This window comes from Brachyhypopomus gauderio, chromosome 8 (assembly GCF_052324685.1).
Source record: "Brachyhypopomus gauderio isolate BG-103 chromosome 8, BGAUD_0.2, whole genome shotgun sequence".
NCBI lineage: Eukaryota > Metazoa > Chordata > Actinopteri > Gymnotiformes > Hypopomidae > Brachyhypopomus > Brachyhypopomus gauderio.
This window is the reverse complement of record NC_135218.1, coordinates 24746904-24761745: the sequence shown is the minus strand read 5'-3', so window position 1 is coordinate 24761745 and position 14842 is coordinate 24746904. Positions and strand designations below refer to the sequence as shown.

The 14842-nt window shown below is 44.6% G+C and overlaps 2 protein-coding genes across 3 annotated transcripts; both read right to left on the bottom strand.

The window, feature by feature from the left end:
• Positions 1-90: 90 nt before the first annotated feature.
• LOC143522077 (target of Myb1 membrane trafficking protein) lies at positions 91-11385 on the bottom strand. Of its 2 annotated transcripts, XM_077015770.1 has the most exons (16): positions 11176-11385; positions 9103-9187; positions 8838-8916; positions 8484-8633; positions 8254-8388; positions 7328-7468; positions 7065-7181; positions 6811-6944; positions 5345-5387; positions 5085-5196; positions 4773-4839; positions 4152-4227; positions 3834-3887; positions 1987-2046; positions 1574-1613; positions 91-1265 (listed from the first exon to the last, which is right to left on the bottom strand). In XM_077015770.1, exons 1-16 carry the CDS (start codon positions 11225-11227, stop codon positions 1102-1104), a joined length of 1509 nt encoding a protein of 502 aa, XP_076871885.1. In that variant the 5' UTR covers positions 11228-11385; the 3' UTR covers positions 91-1101. The 2 variants fall into 2 exon arrangements, with proteins under 2 accessions (XP_076871885.1, XP_076871887.1); XM_077015772.1 differs by lacking the exon at positions 3834-3887 and having other exon boundaries at positions 11176-11381.
• Positions 11386-11802: 417 nt separating this feature from the next.
• On the bottom strand, positions 11803-13668 carry bglapl (bone gamma-carboxyglutamate (gla) protein, like). The gene is made up of 4 exons (XM_077015776.1): positions 13502-13668; positions 13007-13291; positions 12764-12881; positions 11803-12377 (listed from the first exon to the last, which is right to left on the bottom strand). The coding sequence occupies exons 1-4, from the start codon at positions 13560-13562 to the stop codon at positions 12275-12277; spliced, it is 567 nt and encodes a 188-aa protein (XP_076871891.1). The 5' UTR covers positions 13563-13668; the 3' UTR covers positions 11803-12274.
• Positions 13669-14842: the final 1174 nt, after the last annotated feature.

The following is a 14842-nucleotide window of genomic DNA, read 5'->3' as shown; positions in this document are numbered from 1 at the left end:
ATGTTGAATCAACATGTACTAAAGAAAGTGTAAAACCCCAGGTTACCAGTCCAGACAATCCTAAGAAAACAAGTCATTGTAGAGACCAAGTTAAAGACAGCCAAAACATCTTTAATTTACTATCACTCAGATCAGTGGTGATTATTAATACACATTTATATTTTAGTCTAAGCTTACATGCACATTAACTTCATACATTACCTATAAAATAAAAATGCAGGGATATCACAGTACAATCCTTCATATGCTACACACCTTCAGGTAGATTCAGTAATTGCTGCTGTGTCCGACAGTGCAGGATAAGGTACTCAGAACGGCACTCCGAGGCAAACGCAGACTCGGGGAGATCATTGATCATCTCCGTAACCAGACTGTTTTAATTTAGCAATAAAAGTGCAGTTCATTTTTATTACCCCAAGGCAAAGTCGTTTTCTGTTCATTAATCCCCTTGCAGTGCATCTCAAATGCTTATGAAGTGAGACTGCTTGCCCAGTGTCCACTGGCTAGGACAGTTAGCTACAGGCTGTCCTGGCGTAGAAGACTTTGAATAATGTTCAGAACACTAATAAAAGGAACTGAACTGGTCTAGACTGGTCGGTCTGTAAGTAAAACTCAGTTGTGGGGCAGACATGAGGGCTTTTTTGTTTTTGGGGTTTTTTTTGCAGTTTGTGACTAAAGGATCTGTGATATATTCACCTAGTCAGGAGTGTCGAAGCTCAAATTCCATGGCCAGCACAGACTTTAGGTGCTGCATAATAAACTTGTAGCTGGTGACACACCTGCAGGGAGGTGTTAATTTCTACATGTGTATTTAACACACACAGATTCAGAAAATACATCGCCTTTGCCTCAAGGAGGTTTAAAAAAATAGTAATTAATCTTGCCTTCAATAAGCATGTAGTAGTCATTATTTGACATTATAACGTTATGCTAACCTACCCTGAGTGGATATCTCTCTCTCAAAACAAAAAAACAACAAAACAATCCTCTCTTAAAAAAAAAAATCTCATTATCTGCTATCATTACATTTACACAAAAGGCCCTAGGAATGTTCCTGCACAGAGAGCACCCGGTCCACCTCTCCGATCACTCCCGAGTCCGTTAGAGGGAGAAGAGGTCATCCTGAGAGTTCTCCCGGTTCTGTCCCGGCTGGGGTGGTGGAATGGGGGCGGAGCTGGAAGGGGGGGCGGAGCTGGAAGGGGGTTTCTGGACAGAGGGGAGGTGATCCGCCACTTTAGCTCTCTGAGCTAAAAACTTGTCGAATGCTGTCAGGGACAGAAAAACAGGCCATTGACCAGAATGATGCACCAGAGTGTGGCTGCATGAGATACTGTATGTTGGGAAGTGAGGATGGAGATAAGTGGGAGAGAGAGAGAGAGAGAGAGAGAGAGAGAGAGAGAGAGAGAGTGAGAGTAAGGGGGGGGTAGAGTGAAAGAGTGATGAGTGAGCAAGAAAAGGGGGAGAGAGCACATGAGAGAGGGGGAAGAGTGGGAACGAGAGAGTCAGAGAGTACATGTGAAGGAAAGAGAGATGGAGGGAGGGAGGGAGAGAGAGAGAGAGTACATGCGCTCACCTTCACTGGTAACCCCTTCTTCATCATCCTCAGCATCATGCTGAAAACGTAATAAACACATTTGCAGCCATCAGTATCACAGCTGTCACATAAACAAACATTGATTACATATACAAACATTACAATCAGATTCATCACATGGTCAAATGGTCACAATGGTCAGCCACGTTCAGTTAATTTCATGTTTTAATATTTTTAACTAGGCTTTGTGTTTAATGACTTTGGTATCCAATAACAGATTATTATTAAAGAATTCAAGAAACAAGAACAAAACATTCCACGTTGATTTTTTCTAACCACCAGATGGAGCTATTGCGCTATTTCAGACTTTTATTGCATTCTTAGATGAACTGCTTATACGGTAATGCCTGCAGACCAAGAAAATCAACGAGTAGTCGAAATGCCTGGTTTACCGTTTCTGTGGACAGCCATTTCTCAATGTCATCCATAGCAGCATTTTGTGGTGCTGGCATCTATGCGACATAAAACCAACAAAGAACAGTGTAAAACAATTTCTGGAATACAAAAAAAATCTTCAATGACTTCACTGAATTGTGAAGAATCTTCATTGATTTGAAGTGTATTGTCTTATTTTCTCCTTCAGAGAAATCAATTGCCAGATAAAGAGTCACTGAAGTGACTGTTATCATTTAGGCAAATGAACAGCTGAAAGCCCAAAGCTATTTAAAGTTTTCTGCAAATTAGCGGCAACACTTTATGCATCCATTCACCAGCCCAGTCTTTGAAGCCGGGAGACACACACCCACGCACACACACACATACACACACACACATGCATGCACACACATGCACGCACACACACACGTGTCCCTGGTCAATGCATTCTTCACACATTCTCTAATATGATTAAAGCCCTAAAGGGTGTTCAAAGTGTAACAGTTTTGTGGCAATTTTATATAGTAGATATTTTTTTTATGTTTCAGTTGCTTCAAGGGATAGGTCAGGGGTCGTCATGGTTTATATTTGAAGTGAAGCTGCAGGTGAAGTGAGACAGCCATCACTCAACTTCACATCACAGCCAGTGGCCCGAGTTTCATTACAGTGTGCACTACAGAAAGCACCTTTTTTGCAGTTTTACTATAAAGAACACCTTTACATAATTCTCACAGACAGCATCTTTAAATGCACACACAGCACCTTTAAATGCACAAGTTCAGTCTCACCTTCACCAGATGTTAAACCACTGAAGGTTCCATAGACTGAAAGGGCTTCACTATAGGGCTACGCACAGGGCTGTGTCTTCACTATAGGGCTACGCACAGGGCTGTGTCTTCACTATAGGGCTACGCACAGGGCTGTGTCTTCACTATAGGGCTACGCACAGGGCTGTGTCTTCACTATAGGGCTACGCACAGGGCTGTGTCTTCACTATAGGGCTACGCACAGGGCTGTGTCTTCACTATAGGGCTACGCACAGGGCTGTGTCTTCACTATAGGGCTACGCACAGGGCTGTGTCTTCACTATAGGGCTACGCACAGGGCTGTGTCTTCACTATAGGGCTACGCACAGGGCTGTGTCTTCACTATAGGGCTACGCACTGGGCTGTGTCTTCACTATAGGGCTACGCACTGGGCTGTGTCTTCACTATAGGGCTACGCACTGGGCTGTGTCTTCACTATAGGGCTACGCACTGGGCTGTGTCTTCACTATAGGGCTACGCACTGGGCTGTGTCTTCACTATAGGGCTACGCACTGGGCTGTGTCTTCACTATAGGGCTACGCACTGGGCTGTGTCTTTACTCCAAACAATCGCCAGCTGGATTTGTTTGGATGGAGTGTAATTCAGTTTAGCCAGTCAGGGTCCCTGTATTCCTGACAATATGAACTGGTTAGGCACGGACGTTGGCCATTTTGTTTTGAATAATGTTGAGCTTAAATCGTCTTTTCGTCAGTATACATCCGTCATACGTATCTGCTGTTGCTAGAGGGGATGTGGAGAAAGGTTCAGACAGGGGGTGTGACGTTGGAGGGAGGGGTGGATTCCATCAGTGGCTGTCTGACAGAAGTGATCAGTGCAAGAACTGATTACAGCAGCTTTAAGGAATGCTAATCTGCTGTGGAAGCCTGAGCCTCTTCAACACCTCCACTGAACCGGGTATCAGTCTGCCGATCACATCACCGAGTACAATTTTGTTTAGTGTATCTGTGGACCAGTTTATCAACCGAGTGTGCAGTGTGGTTCATGCAGTGTTGCTGATTATGGAGTATGGAGTGTACAGTGTTAGCACTGGAACCCACCAGACCCTCACTGTATATCCACTGAGACTGACGCAGCCAACCTGCAGATTCATCCTTCACACAATCACGCAGGCAAACACAGTGTGGATTAGTATGTTAGTGAAACACGAAAGTTAAGTCTGTTGGTAAAGCAGACTAAAAGTTCAACAAAAAAAATTAAGAAAAAGCACAACTGTTAGATTAAGCAACATCCAACACATGCAAGGTTTGATTCTTATTGCTAAACTCAGCTTTACCGTATGAAACAGTTAAAAGTGGGACAGATGGACAGTGCAGATGAGTGAGTTCAGGTAGTGTCTTGGTGTAGTTAATACTGACCCCTCCTGTGACCTGGAGACGATTATCTAAGGCTTCTGCCAGGCTTTCTACTGCACCAGGGTCCTCGTACCTCACACTGCATGCAAACGCGCGCGCACACACACACACACACACACACACACAAGAACATAAACGCACAATCCCTGATGCAATTCACTGCCCACGTAATTTTCTTCACAAAGCTCAAGCAAAGTCAATACCAAATAAGGGATTTCTCCTCTATTCACATGCTGGAATTTGATAGGACCCAATAACCCAAAAAAAAAGAGAGAGAGAGAGAGAGAGAGAGAGAGAGAGAAAACAGACTTTAAACCGCATGATCCAGCTCCACTTCTCCTCCAGTTGCAGCATATGGTGATGAATATGCATAAGGCTTTGTGAAACATATGCATATTGAGATTATGAGTCGTATGTGTTTGGTGCTATATGGCATCTTCCATTCCTGCCTAGTCTAGTCATTCTTGCCTGGGGGTGGTGGGGGGGACCCCCCCCCCACACACACACACACACACACACAACCGTGTTTGGCTGTTCGATCACGCGTGTCAGACCCGGGAGAAGGAAGGTGCGTGAGAGGTGAGAGTGTCGCACAGGGCCGTGACTGAGGAACCCAAATCCTACCTCCTCCTCTGCTCAGCCAGTGAGCTGCCTCTCGTCTGTGCAAACATATCAAATTCATCATCTTCCTCTGTGTTGGAGGAGGGAGAGAGAGAGAGAGAGAGAGAGACAGAGACAGATGTATTGGACTGTGGAAAATAATAACGTGAGACCACTGAAATAGAAATATACTCTTTAAACAAACATCAAATTAATCATCTTCCTCTGTGAGGGTGGGAAGGAGAGAGAGAGAGAGAGAGAGAGAGAGAGAGAGAGAGAGAGAGAGAGAGAGACATAGTACAGACACACAGTAAAAGATGCACAATAATTACTTACCTGCATTGTCCCTGGGTTTGGATGGAGGGTCAGCCACTTGATGACTGACCGGTGGAAATGAAGTCTGATTGGCCGGTGGCATCACAGGACTGAGGTCTATGAGGTTTCCTGTCTTTTGCATATGCAAGAATACAAAAAAATAACAGTGCTCTATATTCATCAAAACGATACACAAATATATTCAAAAACACATGATATGCCTGAAAGACAGCCTGAATAATTAATGCATTAATACAGAATTTAAAGAAGTGTAAAATTACTTGTTGCGTGGCCGTTCGTGGTGCAGCACCAAGTCTTTCAAACCTTAAAAAGAAATCAGAACTGCTGAAAGCCTGAGTGGTTATACAAGAACTAGAGCGCTTTGCTTTCTCCTGATGTCTTCTAGAGCTGATGCAGGACCAGCCCCCAAGCAAAACTCTGATCTGAACTGTTATGAGGGGCTGACCTCAGACCAGCACACCACCACATCTGGCACAGGCCTTAGCCAAGCCCGCGGTAGAGCGGTGGCATCGTGGTTTTGGTTTCCAGCGGGCATCGCCACACAAACTTGCCCGCGTATCACACACGCACCATCTACACCACGACATCACAAACCTCCACACACCACAGTGCTCCTGATCAAATCTATTTGTATAGCGCTTTTCACAACACGTCACAAAGCAGCTTTACAATCTTTACAGGATTTACAAGGTTAACAATCGTATGGGTCCAAAACCCTAATGAGCAAGCCAGAGGCAACAGTGGCAAGGAAAAACTCCCTATGATGGTGGAAATTAGGAAGAAACCTTGGGAGGACCAAGACTCAAAAGGTAACCCATCCTCCATTGGGCGGCACAAATTACACAAAATCAAATTATACAGACGAATACACAAATCACACAATCAGACTAAAGTATAAGGTAACTAGAATGAAAATTCGGGGTGTTGATATTGAATGAATGAATGAATGAATGAACGTTCAACATATATAGCGCCTTTCAATGTACTCAAGGTCGCTTTACAATTTTAACGCAGGTACAACTCTTACACTTGCATTCACACACCGGCGAGAAGCGGCAGCCAATTGCGCACAGCGTACTCTCTACCGGGATCCACAGCCCCCTGGGGGACTGAATGGGGTGCAGGAAGGGGAGAGAGGACAGACCCTAGTGGCAGAGCACCATCCACCACTGGGCATACAAGCACACACACATTCATGCACACACACTCAGACAAATGCTTTTTATGGACACGAAGAGACATAGACACACACTCAGGGAGAATTTGTCAGGGAATCAGGGACTGCCAATTTACCTAACCTCCATGTTTTTGGACTGTGGGAGGAAACCGGAGAGCCCGGAGGAAACCCACACAGACACGGGGAGAACATGGAAACTCCACTCAGATAGGAACTTGAACCCAAGACCCCAGTGCTGAGAGGCAAACGTGCTAACCACTAAGCCACCATGCTGCCCGCATTTACATATTGTCAATGTAAATGTCTTGTGATGAACGCCAGGTTTTCATTCCGTGTCAGAGCAGTGATATTGGTATTGTAGGCTCGTAGGATCACACCTAGCAGCGAAAGCCTGGGATATAACTCACAGAGAGGCACAAGTGTGCACAGTGTATGCGTGTGTGGGTGTGCTTGTGTTGCAAACTTCCTTGCAACTCTAAGACAGTGTAAAGTCCTGCGCTTTATTGCAGTTGTAGGCCCAGTTGTGGGTGTGTTTGGAGACAGCGGTACCTCTCGTAGCGGATGAAAGCGTTGTTGAGATCGTCGTTTAGCAGCAACAGCTCCTCGATCAGCTCCTCCTCGGAGAGCCTGGGGATCAACTCCACCACCCGCTGCTGCATGCTCTTACACACGGAGTACAGCTGCTGCAGACGCACACACACATACCGGCACAAACACACACACGAGGACGTCAGAGGGCCTGGAGAGGTGAAATGGGGGGGCGAGTGTGGGGGCGTACTGCTGAAAGGTAAAGAGAACTGTACCTGCAGAAGCTCCATGTCTGAAGGTGAACTCTCTCCTGGCTTCAACTGGTTCAGCATCTCCGTCATCACGGTCAGGTTTCCCTTAACCAGGCCCAACTCTGCTCTGAGCTTTCGTTTCTGATACGCACACACACACACACACACACACACACACACACACACACACACACACACACACACCTAAAGCGCTACATCACTGCAGTTATACATAAAACGGCCTGCTTTAACTTTTTATCGGTTACATGTTCACATGCACCAGGTACCTGTTCTTGTGAGAGGGGAACGTGTGTTCCGTTTGTCTGTGGGTCCTGAGGAGTGGGTGTGGGTGTGTGGTTGGTAGTGTGTGTCCTGCAAACAGCCGACGCAGGACCAGATGGGGCAGATGTCCCGTCTTCCGGAATACTCTGCCAATAAAATGGAGAGTGATCTATGCCACTGGTAATTAAAGGCAGGGTAAAGTTCACAACACTGTTAACCGTGGATATAACAGAACACTTACATCATAAACACCAGCATGACATTAAAATCTCAAGTGTCAAAAAACACTGCAGTCTCGTGTAATACTGGCTGGCAGGGCTGTATGAAAAACTACTAGTTTGTTTTCCATATCTGAATTAGACTGATTACTGATTCATGGAAAAGCCTCAAAATCCAGCATTAGTCTTTCCTACATGTGGAATCAATCACGTTTTAAGACTAGCAACTTTAAACCGTTCTATTCACGGTGACTTCTATGTCTCTAATTTGATTGAGAGAAGAAATACAAAATGTTGAGGATATTTTGAAGGAACCGAGTCCTTTTAAACATGACTTAAAGGCATTAAATCTACACGCATGTTTCATTTGCATGGAGCACAGCACGAAGCGCAGAGATTACAACGGCATTTGTTTACTGTAGCTGTGAAAATGTCTTCCCGCTAACCCATCACCCGCCAGCGATATTTGCATGTCAGAAAAAAGAAACAACAGTTTTGTATTTGCCTCCACATTTATAGCTCTTCAAGTGAACTCATGTCCTCCCCTGGTCTACACTCTTCTCTGGCCAAAAAATCTGCCACTCAGGATATTAAAATGAGCTGCTCAGCAAAAGGTCAGAGGGCACCAAACAGGTGCTGATGTGAGCCAACTACAGCCGAGCTCTGTGCGGGAGGGTGAGGTCCAGGCGGAGGAGACAGTTGAGGGGACTGACCCTGCTGGGGGTGTGGATGGGTGACAGCGCGTCCAGGTCAGTCATGGGGAACTCCAGCCCTCTCCGTTTCAGGTCGTCGTACACGTTCACCACTCCGGCCAGCGACGGAATGTTCCGGAAGGCGTCGGCCCATGCCTGCAGGAACCAAACACCCATGAGCCCCACTGCAAAAACAACGCCACCCTGCGTTCAAGGCTTTTTATTGCTTGAAAAAAAATTGAAATGTAAACCTGAATGAGGGTTAAGATTCGGTCATGCAAGACCATGGGCGGGTTGTTTTTTGGAAGGACGGTTCGGACCAGAACTCCCTCCACAAATTCCTGTGAGCAAACATGGATGTGGAAACGATGTCCGCAGTTCTTCACGCACGTCTCGAGTACCTGCGAGTACAAAACACAAAAAATAAACAACTTGGTGAATAACAAATAGAAACGCCAAGAGAGATGCATTACCTGTGCGGTCAGCACATTAACACTTCCTGACAAGGGTGTCTCTCTGAGACATTATCAAAACCGTGCAGCTGGTGAACGCTGTTTCCTCAGTGAAAGAAGAGAGAGAGAGAGAGAGAGAAACATGGATCTTACAGTCAGTGCCAGCATGACCTCTCTGAAGTTCTTATTTCCAACAATCTTCTTCTTAATGGCTTTCATTGCATCTTTGGGTCTGTAAACAGAAGCATTAGCATCACGTGAACTCATTTATTAATCATAAAATAGCACAAATTCAACAAAAGTACTGTAGAAGGAAATGAGGTTAAACCCTTAGCATGTACAAATATGATGGCTACAAGAGATAGAGACACATTCAGTCAGCAGAAGAAGGACTCAAGTGCTCATGTAATGTCCCCACCCTTCATCTGTCTCGTTGATGATATCACAGATCTCCATGTTTAACCCCCAATCTTCAGCCTGTAGGGCGGCGCTGGTCGCTCTCTCTGAACAAGACACACACACACACACACACTCCTTTAAAATACAGTAAAGGCTGAAATACATTTGTCTTGCATTTGTCTACGATGCCTACTCAAAGAACAGACGAAACCGTAGCTCACAGCGCCACTTAAGCCAACAGCGTTGATGCATTTGATCACCAGGCACAGGAGTTGGCAATGCTTTTGGGACACCCAATTTAAGGATTATCCAACATCAAAAGAGACATCAAAAGACACATGCTCATAAAATCTGAGATGCAGAAGAGAAAGCATAAGTGTATGAAAACTGCCGCGGTCATGTTTTTGATGCAGCGTACTGGATGCAATGTGTTATCCACTGAGCCATCCTGTCCATTTCAGAGCCGGAGTGCTTTTCCGACATGGCACTAAGCAGTCAGACACACTGTTATGCAGCGGAGACATGGAGTTCTAATTTATGTGCACGTTTCTGCAAACAGGATAAGGGAACTGGATGGGGAGGAATTTCCTCTGCATGACAGAACCATCATTGAGTGACACAGAACAGGCCTCTGTAGGCCATACAGGTGTGAGTAGTCATCGTATATGACACCGCCGTAGGTGGAGAGACAGCTTCTACTACTCAGGCACACAGTCGGGTAGGTCAACCCCGGCTGGAGAAGGAGACTACTGAAAGGAGTCACGTTTTAGTACCTGTACCAGAAATCTCACAGGAAGAAACTATTTTAGAAATTCACCAAGAACAAACTTGAAAGAAGAAATGTAGCACATACATAATTTGTTTTGTGTTCTTTCAGAAATAGAAGTGGTATTCTGTAGGTCTTCATTAGAGCATTCAGTCCAAACCATCCTATGAACTTATGAAAAGAGATTCTGGGACACATTTCAGTGTGTGTGTGTGTGTGTGTGTGTGTGCGCGCGCATGCTTGCTCATGTGATGCAAAGCAAACACAGCTCACATGAGTTTCACCATGCCAACATGTCAGCTGTGTGTGGCCTTTTAATTCACTAATTCCCTGCTTCATGCCCTCTCCTCAGCTTCATGTGACTGTCAGCTGCCTCTGCTAATATCCGCTCCAAGTAACTGACTCGAAACATTTCTGACATTAATGTGATAATTACAATGGATGTGAGAGAAAGTGTACTTGGGTGTGTGTGTGTGTGTGAGAGAGAGAGAGAGAGAGAGGTATGAACAATATTAACAGTATAAATCTTTAAAAACCATCAGGGTTTAGGAGTTTTCTGTGTAAAGTAGAAGTGTCGTGAGACAGTAAAGGTCCATGTCCTCCACATATTTAAATATGCGTCTCTGCCAGATTACCACAGCACACTGGAGAATGTAATCGCACCTGCTATCAGAACAGATAAGGGAGACATTTCATGCACGAACCCCCTCAGGAGTAAGACTGTGGGATAAAGGTGCTGGGTGGAGGCTGCACACGGAACCACCACAATCCGAACTTTAATAATAAAACGGTCAACTAGCGAGGCGAGTGTTGGTCTTCCAGGCTGCAGCTCAATACTCCACAAATAGTTTTTCGGTTTTCAGTTCTGCAATTAATCTAATGGACTCGCCCATTTCTGGTATGCAAAATCGATTGCAAGGAGGAGGCAACACAACAAGCCACATAATTATTGTAAAATGAAGATGTTACCAAGTTGCGAGGCGGTTTGTGCCTCCTGACACACAACAGTGTAAAGTCGCGGAAACGTTAGACTTCATAAAAATGTGAACGTTTTAAAAAGTAGTGGGATGAAACCACGCAAGAAGGTGTAGATATAGGAAACGGTTTATATATAGCCTATGTGAAACTGAAATTGACATGAAAACAGACTAAATTGAGTAGTGCACATGTTTAGTGGTGTTGTGAAACGCGTTAACCGTGATGTTGTAACTAAATGTTCGTGTACGATAAGAGGAAGCTTCACATTCTCCATAATAGTTCCTACTCTCGCTAATAATTACACAAGAAAACTTTATAAGACTAAAAAAGTTACTTTAAAACACTCACGGATACGCTGTCCGACCGGAGACGATAACGGGCTCCCGATAAGGAAATCCATTTTAGTTTAAGCTATCGAGTAATGGAGCAATATTCATTTGGTTGAGCCACTGTGTGGGTTTTCCCATCGGTGTATGTCGCGCGGCTGAAGCGCGCTCACAGTCGCCGTGCACTGCGATCACGTGAACGGGCACGGTTAGGAAGTGCGCGCTTCTACCAGCTACTTCCAGCAACCTGTGAAAGATTATCCATTTCCCATAGAAATGTTGCGTTGCCTTTTAGTTAATGTCCACAATGGTAGAAGTAGACCTAAGTTTTCTGTGTATGTCTGCCTTTTGACTTTAATTTCGATAGATATTTCAAACAAATACATTTCGAATACCACTGTATTTTTTAAACGTTTATTAAAACACAAACAATGCACAGGTATTTTCAATATAATTATATCATTGTATAAATAATATGTGCGCAGGAAGACAATGCTATTGACAGACAATGGCAGAGTCAACTTGGGACCTGGTAAAAAGTCTACCTGCAGTAAAATATCTAGTTTCATTTTAACCTCCGTAATATAGAAAGTCAGCTGAATAGGGAGCTGTAGCACCTTTGAGATGAAAGAAAACATTCATGAAAACGTAGACACCACAAAATAATTTAATTCTTAAAAGTAAAAAAAAGTTTATGGTTCGCCTAGTGACAGTTTACCTTGAGCAATGCGTGTAAAGCGCAGTACCTCTAACATGAAACGCTTGGGACTATGGCATTTACAGTTCCTGTCACACTTTACAGTTGTCAGACCACAGAGATTTGACTTCGTAAGACAGATGCCGTAGAGATAACAAGATTTTAATTTTCTTAGACTGCTACACAAATGAGTTGTCACTGGTTGCGGTCACTTCTGATGCAAAGCAAAAAAGCGAGGCTCGCTAGTGGTTTCAGTAAAAACACACAACCGTAGAGAAGCTAGCGCGGCTGTCACGGGGAAACCCCCACACGTGATCTCCTCTCATGCAGGGAGGTAGATGAATCTTACGGAGCTCATATCGGTTTGGTGTAGATGGAGGATTACATCTGAGTCTTTGTTGAAGCTGGTTTTCTTTGAGGTGGTTTAAAATGGGATTTTGCCGTAGTATTCGGTGTAGGCCGCTATGATGCCATCGGTGTCTGCCATGTGCTCACAGGCAAGGTTGGCTTCACATACCTCTCTCAAACTGAGAGAGAAAGAGAGAGACGTATAAGAAGGATAACAAAATCTGTAACTAAACAAGTGAAGAGGAAAATAAAGTAGAAATGAATACTTGGAAATCTACATTAAAGAGGATTATGTTAATAACAATACACACATGTGACATTTTCAACATTTCCACAGGTACCCAGATCCCAGGAGCACGTTGTGATATAAATCAATGTTGTGGTTTAAAATGATGTGACAAAATCTATCTTACTGGCTGTCTAGCTACTTTAGTGTTTGTCAAAACACCTCAACGGGGAAGAACAGAGTAAAACAACACATGAATTTCTACCTTTAGTGAAGAAGAGAAGAGAAGAGAAGAGAAGAGAAGCGTTGTTGAGGACAGCTAGCTAGGAGCAGGTTTACCTCTCCAGTTGGACTGGGGTCAGGTCTGCAGCAGGCGTGCCGGCTCTCCTGTGTCTCTTCAGCATAGACGTGGCTAGAGACCTCTTCACCATCACATGATCTGCAGGAGCCGCTGTAGCTGCAGGTTGAGAGACAGCGGAGTCACGGACACTCGTAATTCCACAGCTCCTCCAGCACTGACATTATCCCTTTACCTCACGATAATCTCATGATAATCTCACGATAATCTCACGATAATCTCACCTTCATCACTGGCAGAGTTGGACTCAGAGGAGGAAGAAGCAGAATCAGATGCGGAATCGGAATCTGAGGCGGAGTCAGAGGCGGAGGAGGAGTCAGAAGTGGAGGAGGAGTCAGACGCGGAGGAGGAGTCAGACGCAGAGGAGGAGTCAGAGGCAGAGGAGGAGTCAGAGGCGGAGGAGGAGTCAGATGCGGAGGAGGAGGCAGTGGAGTCAGAGGCTGGATTGGAATTGGCCTCAGGGTCGGCTGCTGGGACTGCTTCAGGGTCAGGGGAGTCCACTGTGTAGTCTGCAGACACAGACAGAGGAATAAAACTCTTAACACACACACACACACACACACTTATGGTAGGAATACACGTTACCCTGTCTGTACCTAGTTTAATTCAAGGCCTAAGGAATAGAAAAGAATGCACGTTCTTTAAGAGGTCATCGGTCAGTCTGAGTAGTTATGTTGCAGAGGTAAGAGAGAATCTTCATTTAGCTCTTCTGATCTTACCTCCCGTGGGGGTGCAGGCAGACAGCAAAGCAAAGAGGATGAGGACAGTGAAGGTCTTCATCTTTTTGTTGTGGTTCTCGTTGGTTTTTCGGCGAATCTTTCGCGATGCGGAGGTCTGAGCTCGGCGTTTGTCTTGTCCTGGTCTTCAGGCTCTTTGTGTTTGGTTTCCCTCCCTGTCCTGTGCATCTTTATATTGTTACTGATCCCTCCACAGGAACTGTTGTCGAAGTTTGTGATTGGTTCGAGAATCAAGTGACACCAAGCCCCTTTTTGTATTCCAATACAGAAACACACCCATGCACACACACCCATGCATGCGCACACACAAACGCATGCATCTGTATGCATATGCACCCCAAATAGCACATCTTAAAACAGTCATACATGTACCTAAACTTTATATAATTCTGACCAGCCCACAAGCAATTATGAAGTGGTTGTACTGAAACATGTGTTTACTAAAACTAAAACCATATTGAAAGTAATCCAATGGTCAATATGTCTGTACATTTCTGCTGGTGTTTTTTTGTTTTCCATTTTGAGTTTCAATATAAGACTGATGTGTGTGATGTGGAGGGGTCTATCCTCACCTGTACACTCATGTCTTTCTCTTTAGAAATGTCCTCTGTGTTTATCCGTCCTTACCCCTATAGTCACCCACAACATCGCATGATATCAGTTCAGCTGTGGTCGTGTGCAGTGTCTTCCCTATGACTGACAGGTGTCTAGCAGAGCACACTGTGTCTGTATTAGCATTTCCGAGGCAGATAATTAACTAGCACATCCGTCAAATTTGTCCCTTTCTCCCATTCAAGACTCAGTGTAAATATTTGTGCAAAAGGTCACTTTCTTAGTGACACGTCCGTGAATTATGATTCGAGTCCAAGTTCATGTGGGTCAATCCCCCGCCCACACAAACCAAAAAAACTGCTGCTCACCCAATGACTGACGAGCAAGGGAAAAAGCATTATACTAATCACAGTTTAATTAGAGGCTTGCCTTACTCTCACCGAAACCTGTCAGTCCCCAGGAACCTTAGCAAACTGATGCCTGTTATAACATCTCTACATCTTTGTTTGTATTTTTTGGCAGACCATATGTTGTGGGATGACTACGTAAATGAAACAAGGGCAACATCTGAACTATGAAGACAGATGTGATTATTACAGTGAGATAGAAGTATGAATGCATAGTAGGTTATGGCATACATATGAAAAAATACAACACATGCAAATAAAATACAAAAATAGGGAAATGATGTGTGATGTAGGTATACAGAAACTCTCTGTCTCTCTCTCTCTCTCTCACACACACACACACACACACACACACACACACACA

Bases quoted from the DNA above. Each gene is read 5' to 3' on its own strand.
- LOC143522077 (XM_077015770.1), bottom strand. From the start codon at position 11,227: ATGGATTTCCTTATCGGGAGCCCGTTATCGTCTCCGGTCGGACAGCGT. The intron at 8,389-8,483 runs GTTTACATTTCA...TGGTTCCTGCAG, and splicing joins GAATCTTAACCCTCATTCAG to GCATGGGCCGACGCCTTCCG. The intron at 4,840-5,084 runs GTAAGTAATTAT...CCTCCAACACAG, and splicing joins CAAACCCAGGGACAATGCAG to AGGAAGATGATGAATTTGAT.
- bglapl (XM_077015776.1), bottom strand. From the start codon at position 13,562: ATGAAGACCTTCACTGTCCTCATCCTCTTTGCTTTGCTGTCTGCCTGC. The intron at 13,292-13,501 runs GTAAGATCAGAA...CTGTGTCTGCAG, and splicing joins TGCCTGCACCCCCACGGGAG to ACTACACAGTGGACTCCCCT. The intron at 12,882-13,006 runs GTGAGATTATCG...CTCAACCTGCAG, and splicing joins CAACTCTGCCAGTGATGAAG to CTACAGCGGCTCCTGCAGAT.